At 34.5% G+C, this 15194-nt stretch overlaps 8 protein-coding genes across 8 annotated transcripts; 5 read left to right on the plus strand and 3 right to left on the minus strand.

The window, feature by feature from the left end:
• Window positions 1–159: 159 nt before the first annotated feature.
• On the plus strand, window positions 160–1260 carry GCK72_019565 (uncharacterized protein; the record flags this gene model as incomplete). The annotated part of the gene is made up of 3 exons (XM_053733093.1): window positions 160–473; window positions 861–984; window positions 1039–1260. 3 exons carry the CDS (start codon window positions 160–162, stop codon window positions 1258–1260), a joined length of 660 nt encoding a protein of 219 aa, XP_053582006.1.
• Window positions 1261–2316: 1056 nt separating this feature from the next.
• Window positions 2317–3258, plus strand: GCK72_019566 (uncharacterized protein; the record flags this gene model as incomplete). Its single annotated transcript, XM_053733094.1, has 5 exons — window positions 2317–2441; window positions 2497–2775; window positions 2822–2945; window positions 2995–3098; window positions 3141–3258. 5 exons carry the CDS (start codon window positions 2317–2319, stop codon window positions 3256–3258), a joined length of 750 nt encoding a protein of 249 aa, XP_053582007.1.
• A 509-nt stretch (window positions 3259–3767) lies between these two features.
• GCK72_019567 (uncharacterized protein) lies at window positions 3768–6913 on the plus strand (the record flags this gene model as incomplete). The annotated part of the gene is made up of 4 exons (XM_053733095.1): window positions 3768–3846; window positions 3892–4064; window positions 6611–6755; window positions 6801–6913. 4 exons carry the CDS (start codon window positions 3768–3770, stop codon window positions 6911–6913), a joined length of 510 nt encoding a protein of 169 aa, XP_053582008.1.
• A 1076-nt stretch (window positions 6914–7989) lies between these two features.
• GCK72_019568 (uncharacterized protein) lies at window positions 7990–8420 on the plus strand (the record flags this gene model as incomplete). The annotated part of the gene is made up of 3 exons (XM_003115160.2): window positions 7990–8128; window positions 8181–8248; window positions 8304–8420. 3 exons carry the CDS (start codon window positions 7990–7992, stop codon window positions 8418–8420), a joined length of 324 nt encoding a protein of 107 aa, XP_003115208.2.
• Window positions 8421–9031: 611 nt separating this feature from the next.
• On the plus strand, window positions 9032–9362 carry GCK72_019569 (uncharacterized protein; the record flags this gene model as incomplete). The annotated part of the gene is made up of 2 exons (XM_003115790.2): window positions 9032–9139; window positions 9186–9362. 2 exons carry the CDS (start codon window positions 9032–9034, stop codon window positions 9360–9362), a joined length of 285 nt encoding a protein of 94 aa, XP_003115838.2.
• Window positions 9363–11144: 1782 nt separating this feature from the next.
• GCK72_019570 (uncharacterized protein) lies at window positions 11145–12285 on the minus strand (the record flags this gene model as incomplete). Its single annotated transcript, XM_053733096.1, has 4 exons — window positions 11145–11663; window positions 11739–11875; window positions 11922–12155; window positions 12204–12285. The coding sequence occupies 4 exons, from the start codon at window positions 12283–12285 to the stop codon at window positions 11145–11147; spliced, it is 972 nt and encodes a 323-aa protein (XP_053582009.1).
• A 568-nt stretch (window positions 12286–12853) lies between these two features.
• Window positions 12854–13630, minus strand: GCK72_019571 (uncharacterized protein; the record flags this gene model as incomplete). The annotated part of the gene is made up of 4 exons (XM_003115257.2): window positions 12854–12969; window positions 13017–13161; window positions 13208–13275; window positions 13321–13630. 4 exons carry the CDS (start codon window positions 13628–13630, stop codon window positions 12854–12856), a joined length of 639 nt encoding a protein of 212 aa, XP_003115305.2.
• A 33-nt stretch (window positions 13631–13663) lies between these two features.
• GCK72_019572 (uncharacterized protein) lies at window positions 13664–14276 on the minus strand (the record flags this gene model as incomplete). The annotated part of the gene is made up of 3 exons (XM_053733097.1): window positions 13664–13851; window positions 13898–14137; window positions 14180–14276. 3 exons carry the CDS (start codon window positions 14274–14276, stop codon window positions 13664–13666), a joined length of 525 nt encoding a protein of 174 aa, XP_053582010.1.
• Window positions 14277–15194: the final 918 nt, after the last annotated feature.

A 15194-nucleotide genomic window follows, 5' to 3' on the forward strand; every position in this document is an offset into this window, starting at 1 on the left:
TACGCTTTTAGAAAAATGAGAATGAATAACAATTCTTGACTCATAAAAATCTCTTGGAACTCTCAAATCTCCGATCAAATTGAATTATCACCCTCTGCATGAAGCAGTTAAACCAATATTTTCACTCACACTCTTCTAACTTCTTTGCAACTATTTCCCATGGAGACGACGACTTCTGTCTATGATCATGCCACGTATCTGTTTCCCAATGCAGATGAGTTTTCAAGAGTGAAGTTCTATCAGTTGATGCTCAACCTGGAAAAAATCGCTCGACCTTGTCTCCAGTTTCAGTATTATTTGTCGATATTTGGCATAGTTTTAACTTTATCCCATCTTTTGATTCTTACGAGAAAAGTTATGTTGATGTCTTCAATTATCACAATTATGATTGGAATTGGGGTATGTGATTTGATTGCAATGGTTGCAACGCTCCAGTCTGTTGGAATGTTTTTCGATGAAGAAGGAACAGATTGGTGAGTATATTAATTCCCCTAAACATTCCTATTGATCTCAAAGAGAATACGACATTTCAGCTCTCCGCCAGTTTCTTTATTCTCTTATAAAATGTTTTGGGTCTTTGTAGTTGTCCGAGATTTTGTCCGTCGGTCATCGACCTGGTTGGGAGTTATGATGGCTCTCGTGCGGTTTATAGTTATAAAGTTCGGAACAAGTATGAAATTTCAAAAATGTTCAAAACCTATTTTCGGGTTTTTTGTAATTTGTGGAAGTTTCATTTTGAGTTTTGGACTATCTTTTATTTATTATTTTCGATATGATATCGTGGAGAAAGGAGTGTGGCAGCCAAAGGAATAGTAAGAAAACAATTAATTAAATTGTTTTCGAAGAATTATGATTTTCAGTTGTACAGCCATTTCTCTCACTTCGAAATACACTATTTATACCCAAAAACGATCTGATCTTTACACAGCCAACAATGAGTTTTTCGGAAAGACATACATGTTTGTCAATGGAGTTGTTTCAAAGGTGTGGTGCCTAGTTTCTCATATTAAACACCAGGAACCCTGACATAAATTTCAGCTAATACCATGTGTTTTTCTTCCTATTCTCACTTTTATTCTGGTGTTGGAACTACGCAGAGCAGAAGCGATCCGAAAGACTTCTAACTTTACGAAACGGATAAGCTCTGAAAAGACAACAGGACTTGTTATTTTCATGGCTGTCTTGTTTTTCATTGTTGAACTTCCTATCGGAATCTCATGGGTTTTCCAAGTCTCATACACTGACATTGGATTTCTGTGAGTATTATTCCAAGTTTCGTTCTCACGTTTTCAAGTTTTAAGATATCTCGCAACCTATCTCAACCATTTGTGCAATTCATTTTTTATCATCAATGCCACAAGTCATTGCGTCATTTGTTTTCTGATGTCCACTCAATATCGTGTTACAGTGGCAACTATATTGAGGCTTAGTGTACTAAATTTTGTCAAAATTTGAGATTTTCATATTCAATTCATATTCAATTGTTTCAGACTGATCAAACAACTTCAGTGAACAGTAATCAAATGTCTAGAGTTGGAAAATGAGTCCTCCTAAATTTCTTTTTTTCAGTTTCCTTCTTTAATAAAATAATCGAAGTTTCTATTGAGTTTGAACTGTAATTAGTTTCATTTTTTGCACGAAAAGTCACAAAAGTTACGAAATGTGAAAAATAATCATGCCATGTCATTTCCAAATGATATTTGTCGGTTTGCACAATAAATCTTTAAAAGATTTGTCATTTATTGAATGATCTCAGAAAATTTCAAAAATTACATGTTTGACTTTGAGAAAAAATATCAAAGATGAAGAAGCAGGAAGAAAAATAGCGTTTAAAAGTGATTCAGTTTTCGAAAGCTGTAAATTTTATAATGAATGCTCTTTTTTTCATTTTCCTTATTTCAATTCAAGGAACTATTTGATTGAAAAAGAAGTAACCGTTTTTCCGGATCGGAAATTATTTGACCTATTTGTTTGATAATCTCGGGTCCAAGTTGTTACTGAAATTCGTTGACTTACCATATTTTGTTTTCAGTTCCTGCTGTTTTCAGTTGTTGAATTTTCACCTAAAATGGAATCTACCACTTCCGCCTATCAACATGCTTCATTTTTATTTCCTAGTTATGATAACAGTACCAGAACTCTGCTTGAAAAGTATTACAATTTTTTTTAGTTGGGTTTCTCGTAATTCGATTAAAAAAACAATTCAACACAAATTTCAGCGATTTCTCCCGCTTCAGTGTTGATTTTCAGTTTTATGCTGCCATTTTTGGGACATTTTTAATAAGTTTACACTTGCTCATATTGACTAGGAAAGGGATGATGACTTCATCTGTCTTTTCGATTTTAATTGGAGTCGCGGTTTTTGATTTGGTCGTGTTGGTTGAAACAATTATAACATCAGCGAATGATAATTTGTTTTTTGAAAGAGAAGGAACAGATTGGTATGGATTAAACTTCTGAGCAAAATTACTGAGATCTGATAGTAATCATGTTCAGCGCCCCTCCAGTAACTCATTTTGCTTTGAGCCTCTCGTGGAAAACACTAGTTCTCTGTGATCTTGTTCGTCGGTCTTCCGTATGGTTGGCAATTATGATGGCTTTGATAAGGCTTCTTGTGTTGAAGTTTCCTGGAAATCACATGATTCAGGGCATGTCCAATCCGAGTTTCGGGTTTAAGTCAGTGATTGCAACATTCTTGTTGAGTTGCCCGTTTTCCACATTTTTCTATTTCCGATATGATATTGTGGTGTTAGGAGAATGGAAGCCTAAAGAGTTGTAAGACAAATATTACTGAAACATATTTCTAGCCACAAGTTTTCAGCTGTGAAAACATCAATCTTGATTCCACATTTCCAATTGTTGATCAAAGATTATCTTCTCTTTTCACGTCTTTCGATGGATTACTTGGTAAAACTTACATGTTCGCTAATGGGACAGTCACCAAAGTTTGTTTACTAATGTCTCAAAGAGAACAAAACATCAAACAAGTTTCAGATAATACCATGCATCATGCTACCTGTTCTGACATTTCTTTTAGTTTTGGAATTGAGAAAAGCAGAAAAATCTAGAAAACATCTGAGTTTTACGAAAAGATCAACGTATGAATTGCGGTAAACAAAAACAATGTTTCAATTTTCTAGAACCGAAAGAACCACTGGATTAGTACTTTTTATGGCTATCAGCTTTTTCGTTTTGGAACTTCCAATGGGATTCGTATATATTGTTCAGGTCGAACATACTGACTTGGGTTTCATGTAAAATAAGTACTCTATCTTTTGATTCATTCATTTTTTTCAGATGGTGGGGCACTTTCATTTATCACATTTGCAATGGAATTCTGACTTTGAACATAATTAGTCATTGTATTATTTGCTTTTCATGTCAGCTCAATACAGAAAAATTGTGAGGGAGATTCTGAGAATTAAAGAGTAATTGAAGAGTTGTGGTTTCCAAAGTCTGTAAAACTATTTCAGATCCAAAATTCAAAATCAAGACGTACATACAGTGAATTCTTAATCTCGATCAAATGTTTTGCGTCTATTTTTCTGTTGCTATCCCTCTCAATTCCCACTGCACATTGTATTTAATCAATCAAACTTGAAGGTTCAAATAGTTAAAATAGTTTCTCTTGATCTATCTATCTCTTGACGTTTTTAATTTAACGTCACAAACCAATTTAAAATGTTCATTTTCACCTGCTGCAATATTGATTGCTCTGCTGAAAATTTATGATTTCCACAAGAGCTTATTGAAAAATGAAGAACATTATGTGTCTTACGTGTTTGATATTTATCATTTGTTCGAATTATATTCATGCTGACAATGAATCCTTCCAGGCTACGTGCGGTAAGTAAGCCATGAGTTAATTGATTGGTCACTTCCAATTTTCAGATCAACAATGCATTTTCAATGAAATCAGTGTTAACACTGAGACTCTGAAGTTGTTTCCAATCAATTGCAGCACAGTTTGTGGTTATTTACAGTTAAGCAGTGACTCGAATGTTACTGAAGATCAACTAACAACCGTATTCAAAAATATGAAGAAGTTTTATGGACTTGTGGAGGTTTTAAACACTAATTTCACTAGCTTACGCTTTTTTGAAAATCTTGAAGTTTTGGAGTGTGGTAGAAAATTCGGAAAGATGTCGTAAACTGAATTTGGCAAGTTTCAGAAAACGATGGAGCATTACTTTTGAAATTCAATTCCCTTATGACTGAAGTTGGAATGTTAAATTTGAGAAATACGTCTTGTAGTTTTGAAATTAAGAATTGTTATCGTATGACGAGGCTCAATTTGCCCAAATTAGAAGTAATTAAGATTTATTTGTTTCTAATAATACTACTCTATATTTCAGAATTGCGACTCCTCGCGTTCAACTGAGGGAGTACTGAACTTTGCAATCTTTGATATGACCGAAAATTTCTGTGTTTCAGTGGAAGAAATTATTCATTTATTCAGAAACAGAAATGTAACTATCCCAAAAAGAGGTCTGAATTACTGTGAATGGACTATTCCATCATCTATCTCTGGGAATTTCTGCCAAAATGAAAGCAGCATAGAAACCTTCAATTCTAGTTGCCAATACAGCATGGGAGATATTATAGTGAATGGTGGAGACGAAAAATATGTAAAAAATTTGAATAACTTAATTTGGATTTTTGGAAAATTTATAATCAAAGAAACCAATTTGGTCACGATTATTTTCTTGATAAACTAGAATATGTTATCAATCTTAAAGGTAATTCAGAAATAAAATGAAAACTCTGCCTACTCACCAGTTTTCAGATAGTTTTGATGAAGGGGAAATTCAAGTTCTAAGAAATACTAAACTGAGCAACACTACTTTCCCAAGTTTGAAAGCTGTTATCATCTTTATCATCTACCCCTACAACTATATAGTTTCAGAGATTAAAAAATAGACCATTTGATCCAATCATTTTTGTCGGTAACAATCAAACGTTGAGCACGGATCCGAGTGTTTGCTGGAAAATTAGAAATCAATTGAACGAATTTGATTTTAAGGCACCCATTATAGACAGGAAACACTGTGGTTTGAATTTCATTTTTAAAGAAATAAGATTTACCTTGTTTACAGAAACAATCCAAGAAGAGTACGATCTTCGTAATATAGCTGGTTCGGTTTCTGGAATCATGATATTTGTTTTCCTGTTTTCTCTTCAATTTGAATTCAATTAATTTCAAAAAATAATTAAATTTATATTTTTGAACTTCTGCTGTTTGAAATGTAATTCAATTTTCGTAGTTGATTATTGCAGCACACCTCAAAAAAACGTTATTAAACAATTGAGACACGTACTCACAAACCTGAAAAATAATTAGAAAACTTTCACATTTTACACCTGGAGAATGACGTTTGGAAAATGAAAAAACTCCTTTCTTCTCGTATTTAAAGCTGATTTTAATCTGGTCTCGTTTTCAAGTTCAAATGCTTTCTCCCTATTGTGGCTTAATTGTTTTACTATGTATCAATGTGGAAAACAGTGAATCAACGGAGGTTATCAAACAAAACAATTCAGAATTCGAGTTTTTCAATACTAGATGTTGTAGGTTATTGATGTACACGCTTGAACATCACTACTTTTTTTAGATTCTAACTGTACATTTGAACACGATCGTATCGATTCTGAAACTCTGAAATTGTTCCCCACCAAATGTAAATCGATTTGTGCTCATCTCCATATAGACCAAAATTCGGATGTCACAGAAGTTCAACTTTCTTCTGCTTTCAAAAATATGAAAATCCTATATGGTTCCATAAAAGTCTCAAAAACCAATTTCACGAATGCACATTTTCTAGCAGGTCTAGAAACTGTTGAATGTGGTAAACATCTTCAAAACTAACTGATGGGGACACATTGATTCCAGAAAATGATCAAATTAAAATCTATTCGAACGATTTGATGGTAGAAGTTGGAATGACCCAATTCTCCTCAACATCTTGCAGTGTGAACGTATATTCCAACGCGAAAATGACAAGAGTAGGTCTTCCAAACTTAAAGGTTAGTTGTCCATATCGATTTCATGAAATGTTTGTTATTTCGGGACTTCTACTCACTAAATACCAATCAAGAGTCTATTCAAATCACTTTCACAAATTCACCATCGGGTTGTATATCTATTCAAGAAATCACCAATTTTCTGGACAGTGAATTTGTTATGAATATTAACACATATGCTGCTTTTTGCGATTTTTCTGATGAGAATAGTTCTCTTTTTGATGAAAAAATATGCAAAATTAGCGAGTTTTCCTTACAATCCTTTGATCCATTATGCCAGAGAATTATCGGAAATGTTGTGATAAGAACCGGCGATGAAGTAAATGTGAATAAATTGAAGAATGTGTCGTGGATTTATGGAAAACTATCGATAAATGGAACCAACTTATCTCAGATTGACTTTTTCGACAATCTGCGTCGAGTTACGTATTTCAAATTAGGTCAGTTTATTCGATTTCATGATTCGTCCAAATTCCACTTACAGCGCTCGAGAGTTTGATAGAAATTCATAATAATACAAACCTCATAAATGCTACATTCCCTAAACTAAGAGTTCGTTTTTTTTTGTTTTCTTCCATTAATTAGTTTCTAGATTGTGAGTACACCGAGCAATGAGCTATTTGTTTTCAAAAATAACCATGAGAATCTGACTTCAAATCCGAGTGTTTGTCTGAGAATTAAACAGAGTTTGAACACCACGGCATGGCATATTCCAATGATCGATGGGAAAAGCTGTGGTACGATTTTCCAATAAAGTAATCCGCTTTTAGTTTCCCTTTCAGAAGAAATCGAGGAGGTTGCAGCTGAGAAAGATTCATCTGGAGAGGGAAACGGACGATTCATTGCACAGATGCTTGCTTTGTTTCTGTTTTACTATGCTCCTAAAGTCATATGAAAATGTTACCACACAAGACGTGCGAATTCCTTTTATGTTTTGGAAAAGTTTGGCCCTAACACCTGCCTTATGAATGTTTTCCTAACTTCATTCACGTGTGTGAATTGGCAGTTACTTTTGAAATTAATATTACTCGAGCTAATACCCAAATAAAAAAGATTAAAAACTTACATTTATTTCAACATCAATCAAATCGCCACTCTCCTCTACTTCACCCAAAAAATGCATTCCTTGTCACTTCTTCTCATTCTCTTATTAATGAAACATACGTCGCAAGAGAATAAAGTTTCAGAATTTGAATTTTTCAAATCGAGATGTGGTAATACCATCCCCATCAAGTTCTTAACTTTGTTCATGTTTACAGACTACAATTGCACATTCGAACCGTATCATGTTGACACAGAAACATTGAAACTATTTCCAACAAAATGCAGAGAAGTATGTGCATATCTGTTGATAGATCAAACATCTGATGTGGCAGAAAAGCAATTAGTCACTGCATTTAAAAATGTAAAAGTACTGTATGGATCTCTGAAAGTTTCCAAAACAAATCTGACAAACATCAAGTTTCTATCAGGCGTGGAGTTCTTTGAGTGTGGTAGGAAATGTAAAATCTATTTTAAATTTAAGAAAAAATTGAGATACTGATTCTCCTCTTCTGTTTGAAGCCAACTCTGAGTTGACTGAAATTGGAATGACTAACTTTAAATCAACTTCTTGTGCCATCACACTAAATAATATACAAAAAATGGAAAGGTTGAATTTGCCAAATCTGAAGGTAAGTGGGTTTTAGACAACGTTAACGTTTTTTTAACTCCATACCAATCACTCAGAACTTCTACACACTATTTAACCCCCCGTTATTGTCAATTGATATTGCAAACAAGCTTTGTCTGACAATTGAGGAGATTACAAACTTTGTTAGCAGTGACGTTTTGGAAATGCACCCTTTTCATAATCCGTATTGTAATTTTTCGAGCTCTGACTTGTCCAAATTCGATGAAAAAATATGCGAAGTGCAACACTTCTCTCTGAAAAGTTTCGATTCGTCTTGCAAAAGAATATTCGGAAATGTGATGATACAATCAGGCGACGAGGAACATGTGAGAAAACTGGAAAATGTCACATGGATTTACGGGAGAATTGTCATAAATGGGACCAGTTTGAGCGTCATTGACTTTTTTGAACATCTGGAATATGTTGCTTATTTCAAAGGTTGGGAACTTTTAGACTGTTTCGAACACCTTTTCAACGAAAATATTTTCAGACGATGAGTACAGTATTTATATTATTAACAACACTGGACTGACGAGTGCAGTTTATCCAAATTTGCGGGTATGACATCAAGTTCTAAGCTTATAAAGAAAATGTCCCTAACTTTCATTTTCAGCTTGTCAGAACTACTAATAAAAACCCAAGAGTGATTGTTTTCCGAGACAATAATGCTCAGTTGTCTTTCGATCCTGCAGTTTGTTTCAACATTAGGAACAGACAACAGAGAAATTGATTCCATACATTGATGGCAGAACATGCGGTAATTTTCCCGCATAAAAAAATAAATTGATTCAAATTTTCAGAAGATATTGCAAATGTATCTAGTGTGATAGAACCCTTCGTATGGTTAATGGTGACCGGATCATTTTTGGCTTTATTCGTTTTGAATGATTATATTTTTTAACCAATGACAAAACTATCTAAACATATACTCTCCTGAAGTTCAAAACATGAAACATTCAAGAATTCGTCATACCTTTTCGAAGAGATAAAAGAGGAAAAAACGTTTAGCAGGGAGGGAAATTATGATAGCGATTATATAAGAATCCAGTTCGTTCCGAAAAAAAGATAACAAAAATTTCGATATCTTTCGTTTTCGTGTTTCTCTAAATGTTTTCTTTTTCTCCTAGACTTTTATAGTGATTATATTGCACCTATTAATGTTTCGCCTATTTGGTGTTTAACTTTATTTTATCCTATATAAACCAAGAAAATCTGTGAACGCTTGACATTTTATTTTTTTGAATTATGAACAACCAACATCATTATTATATTTTTAAATTGTTTTCACATTCTCAAGATGATCTCCACATTGTCAATGTTATTATCCAGAATACTTTCAGAATGAACTACATCTGTCAGGTTCTTGTGTTAGTATCTATCCTGATTCACATGGTTTTCTCTCATCCTATATTACCTGCCACCGGTGGAGCAACAGCAACAAAAACTGAGGTAATTTTGATTTGCATTTTTACCATTCAGTTATACTTCATTACAGGAAGCAGAAGAGCTGACAACCAAAGGATACTATGAGCAATATTGGGAAGCAAATGGATGGAAAACTGACGACGCTGGAAATGTTTATGTTGGAGACGACAGTTCAAAGATGTTGTTGATTCAACAAGGATCGTATTGTCCTATTTCAATCTGCAAAGGATGGTTCGGAATTTGGTGATTTTCTACCTTTATTTGAAAATACTAATTTATTCTGTATAGAAAAATAAATCAATTCAAAATTTAATAAGTCTAGATTCCTTTCCTTTAGGACGCAATGAAAATTCAAAATTATTTTTTATTTCCAGTCAGAGATTGGAGCCGGGTTCCGGTGCTCTTTTCTATGACAGTGATTGTTATTTCAATTAAACTTCTAATCAAGCCAAATTTCATGTAGACATTTTATGAAACGGCTTTATATATTCAGAAAGAAGTCAGAGACAACATAAATTATTCATTCGTAACAGAGAACTCGCCAACTGAGTATCCATCGTAGTAACTACGCTTTACCGTCTCATTGACAGAGATTGAATATCCAATCAATTGGGGACGTTTTGGAAGAGCCAGTAGAGTCAAAATAAAGAGTAATACAAGGACGAACAGAAAAATACGAATCATGTTGGAATATGAAAGGAATGGAATAAGGAAAATGATTCGGTGTGCAGAAAGAATGGGCAATAAAAACTTTTTTCGGAGGGAGAGGAGAGGAAAACGGAAACTATAATGTGGGAATGGGAATGGAAATGGTTTGCGATGAATGAATACTCAAACTCGGATTCAAGGGAAATATGGATTGGGTGATACCAAGCAGAAGTGATCAAGCTCTTAAAAATTTCCGATTTCTCAAACTTCAAATTGTCTGAATAACAAAGTGCTGTCTGAAAAAAATGAGGAGGAAACACAAGAAAAAGTAGATATTACATCCTAATAAGTTTTGTGAGGAGTTTTCTTGCGAACTGGGGTTATCTTGCGAATTGCGATCATCTTTGTAATATGCTTTTAATTGATCTGAAATTTTTGTGAATTTTACGGTTGTTTTGTGTGCACAAACCACAAGTTGACAGGGAAATTTCAGCCGAATACAGTTCTACATCTGCCAGAACATCTTTGTATGACGAGCAAATTGTAGGCTCGTTTATTATAGAAGTAGTGAGATTATCACTGTTCATTGAAAACCGTATCCATACCTTATCGCCAGCTCGCACATTCTATAACAGTTATGATTTCAATTTTCGCGGAAAATTGGGTTTTTACTTTTAGTCGCGGAATAGCGATATGATTTAGTTTCACATTGAGACTCAAAACGACAGCCGGTTGGAATGCTTAAATTCAGAATTTTAGGATATTGAAAAACTTTAAAATAAAAACCTTCGGCTCTATTCCAGTTTAGATGTCCTTTAAAAACTTTAACGTCCCAAAAAACACTTAGACGTCCCTTAAAACACTTAGACGTCCCTTGAAACACTTAGACGTCCTTTGAAACATTTAAACGTCCTTTCGGATCCCAAATATGCTCAAAAATGTTTAAACGTCCCAAAAAACATTTAGACGTCCCAAAAAACGTTTAGACGTCCCATTAAATATTGAGACGTCCCTTGAAATCCGAAAATTTGGTTTTAAATAATTAGACGTCCCAAAAAACATTTAGACGTCCCAAAAAACATTTAGACGTCCCAAAAAACATTTAGACGTCCCAAAAAACATTTAAACGTCCCAAAAAATGTTTAGACGTCCCTTCAACACTAAAAGTCACTGAACGTGTTCAAGGGACGTCTAAATATTTTTTGGGACGTTTAAATGTTTTTTGGGACGTCTAAATGTTTTGTGGGACGTCTAAATGTTTTTTGGGACGTCTAAATCTTCAGAACTGTATTTTGGGACTTCAAAGGACGTCTAAACATTTTATGGGACGTTTAAACGTTTTTTGGGACGTCTAAACTTTTGAAAGGACGTTTAAAAAAAATTAGAGTTTGAAAGGACGTTTAAGTGTTTCAAGGGACGTTTGAGTTTTTAAAGGACATCTAAACTGGAATAGAGCCAAACCTTCCAGTGATGCTACATACTCCAAATTGCTCAGAAAATCAACAGATGTCAACTCAGTGTCCCGGATTATTAACCTTCCATACAATAACTTCAACTTGTCAAGCTTGTGAACCATTTCTTCATCGCCGGCCCCTATTTCCACAACTCCACAAATCGTGTCACAGTCAGATTCCAAATCTTTGAAATTGGTCGAACGATTTATAGGCATAATTACGCCAGGTGCTAGAGTAGTTTCAGTAGTATCATCGAGCAAACAATGCTTCCCTCCAGAATCAGAGTACGTGGTGAACTTGCAGTACTTATCAGGCATTCTGCTCATATATAGATTCTTGTTGGATATGAATATTTGCATTTCTTGAATGGTTATACAGAATTCAGGAGACACGTATTGAATAGTCATTTCAACTTGTCTTATGGTAGAGTTTGATGAAGAGAAATTCTGAAAGAAAGGGTTTCAAAACTTTCCCATTTCCAGGTAAAAATGTGTGTCCGTAAATTCGTAAATCTCTATTACCTTCAATTTCGGCATGTTCAACCTTATCATTTTGCTGTTTGAATAGATTTCAATGTCACAAAAACATGTTATCAAATTGGTCAATCCCATTTCTGTCATTTCGTTGTTATGCTCCCAAGTGAATCCGCCAATTCCTTCTGAAAATCAGATGCATACAGAAAATTGTGGAATCATATCACTTACCACACTCCATTATTTCAAGGCTATTGAGAAACTTCCCACTTGTATAATTTGTATTAGACACATGCAAAGTTCCACACATGATTTTCATAGTCTTGAATGCTTCAGTCAGCTGTTCCGCCGACAAGTTTGTGTTTTGATCTATCTTGATATCAGCACACACAGTGCTACAACTCGACGGAAACGCCTTCAGTGTCTTGGAATTTAAGAATTCTTCAGTAAAAATACAATTATCTTCTGGAAACAATATTCTTGCTAGTATTGAATACAACGTTAAAAACATACCACAACGTTCTGAGAAAAAATCGGAGGCATCTATCACAAAGAAACAATAAATGAATACGAAAATCAATATAATTTCCGACATTCGTCAGTCAAACATTGAAATGAGCACAGAAAAAACTTATATATGAAAAATTTATCAGGAGTCAAAAGTAATTTAACAAATCAGCTGCGACTACTTATGTCATTTGTTAAGACTTTCATAAAATGAGAGAGAAGTATCAAAAATATCAGTGGAGTAAATCGGAAAAATTTTCCAACACAAAATGAGCAATTTCAGAAAAGTTTTTTAAATAGCTGTGTCACTACTTTTTGATTTCCAGGTTCATGTCATCGGTTCTGTTTTGTCAAATTGAAGATGTTATTAGGAAGCAACTTTGGGAAAAAGTATGATTTTGAATCAATATCCAATTGCAGGTGGTCTATGTCAAACCACAGGTACAAACATTCATCATAGAAGGCCGTTGTATGAGTTCTTGCTTAAATTGGGAAGAAGTGACAGGTGGAATAAGGATTATTCTTTTTTATTATTTCGAGGTAATACTGTAACAGATGTTTTTGTTTTGACTTTTAGCCAGCAACCTTCCGAAAATCAGTAATAGGTAAGTTAACATTTTATTATTACATTCTCATTTGAGCCAAAAAATAGACATTCAGCACTTTGACATGAACAAAATCAACATCAGCAACAATGAAAAAAACTTCGATCCGCAAGTTATTGCGGACTTGTCTTGAGCTGCAGGAGAAGCAGCAACACGCTCGATGTCTTCTGAAAATCGTATCTTTTTTGGTCGAACCATCTGTTTCCGGACTCACCACAAACTTTTCCATCGAACTTCGCAATCCACGTCATCTCTGTCGTGACCCCATTTCTCACACTGTAGCAGTGATCGGGATTCTTCAACAATTCTGCACTGTTGTTATTGAATAGTATTGGGTTATGAGCATTTGATAGATAGCGCTGAAATCAGATTTTATTAGAATAAGATAAACTTCCTAGTGCGTACCTTGAAACTTGGAAGCGAAACGTTGGTAAGCAAAGGGTTGAATTCAACTAACACTGCAGGATCTTCTTCTGAAAAATTTCAGATCTGGACTGACCTCTATACCATAAACTTACTAGCAAAGGACATTATGTTTTTCAGTTTACTCAGAAACTGAAGATTCGTCAAGTTGGTCCCCCTGACAATCAGCGCTCCAAATATGGTCTCAACCGATTCCAGCTTTTTCACATACTCTTCATCTCCTTCTTCAATTTTCACATCCCCACGCAATTGCACACATCCCGAGTCTAATCCAGCCAAAGTGGAGTTCTCAATGTCACATGTCTTTTGAGAGAACACTGACGTGTCTGGGATTTCGCAATAGCTCCCATACATTCGATTGAATCTGTTCAATGCAATGTAATCAGGTTTCATCAAATTCAGCATTTCTTGAATTGTTATGCAAAAATCTGGAGAATTTTAGTATATTTCAACATCGATTGTTGAATAGTTCACAACTGGCGACTTGACAAGCATCATGTTTGGAAGATTCATTCTTGTCATGTTGGTGTTACTGATCCAAACTCGGCAGGAAACGTTTGTGAGTTTTGGCATACCAACTTCCGTCATTTGATTGTTCATTTCAATCCAGAAACTTCCATAATTATCTTCAAAACAAACGGCTTATATTGGAATACTTCAAAACAAACTCACAGCAATCAACTGTTTCCAAATTTTCCAACATTTTGCATGATTTATATTTACTGCGTGACACATATAAATTCCCAATCACATGCTTCATATTTTTCAGAATATCAATGAGTTGCTTTTCAGTATAGTCCGTTGATATGCTAATGTGCAAACCATGGGGAGCGCATACTGTAGTGCAGTTTTGAGGAAAATATTCGATCGAACGAGTTTCGATAATGTTTGACTCAAATATGCACTCGGGTACTGAAAATTACAATAAATGTTTTCACCTTTCCCAAAACTCACAGCATCTTGCATCCGAATAGATTGGGTCAGGAGCTTCAGTGGTAGTTTCATTTTGAGCAAAAACTCCAAGAAACAGGAGAAAAAATGGCAGAATCATTCGGATGGAAATGTGAACAATCCGCAATTTGATAAAGAAATGAGAAAATATTGAACCAGGTGAAACTTGAAAAAAAAACGCACTCAATCTAGTTTGCCATTTCTGGTTTCTCACGCACGCCACCTTTTTATACCTAATCTCTTGGTCTTTGTGTTGACCTGAAAACTTTGAGTTGAGTCAATTGCATTTTTGGTTGCCAAGGAAATGATCTGAAACTTTCTGAAATGTTTTCAGATCGTTAAAAATGTCACGTTTGCGGATTTCTTAAAGGAGTGTGAACAAGAACTGGAAGAAACAAAACTGTTGCATACTGGATAGGTTAATGACAAACCGTGTTCTTTTATGCTATTTGCATTGCCTATATTCACGAGAACATTCCAAATCCGAATATATGTATCATGCATTGTTTTCAATTAGATTCTTTCCTTGATCACTAACATCCTCTGACTCTCGTTTTTTCCAGATTCTCGAGCCAGAAGTCAGCCCACACTCGGGAAAAGTAAATTATCTCATTTTTCAGACTATTCATTAGTCAGAGAAAGCGAAAAAAACGAAAAAAAGACAACTCAATTTGGTTAATTCTTATTTATCACGCGCATTTTTCTTCACTTTCTGACCTTCAATCTTATTCATGAGCTGAAAATGTTTTTTACTGATCTAATCACATGTTTCTTGTGGGTTACCTAGGAAAAGATCTGAAACATGTTTGTCGTGGCAACTGAAAGTAAAACGTCATCTATAAATGTGTGACCCCAGAGCGGAAAAGATACATGTAGGTTGGTCACAGAATGTTGTCTGGCTATTCGGTTAATGCATCTGACATTTTTTGAGTATCAGAACATTTTAAGTACTGAGTGACCAAGATCACTTTTGTAACAGAAAAAACAGAATTAATTTTCAGATATTCAGAAAGAAAAC

This window comes from Caenorhabditis remanei, chromosome V, assembly GCF_010183535.1.
Source record: "Caenorhabditis remanei strain PX506 chromosome V, whole genome shotgun sequence".
In the NCBI taxonomy this organism is placed as follows: domain Eukaryota; kingdom Metazoa; phylum Nematoda; class Chromadorea; order Rhabditida; family Rhabditidae; genus Caenorhabditis; species Caenorhabditis remanei.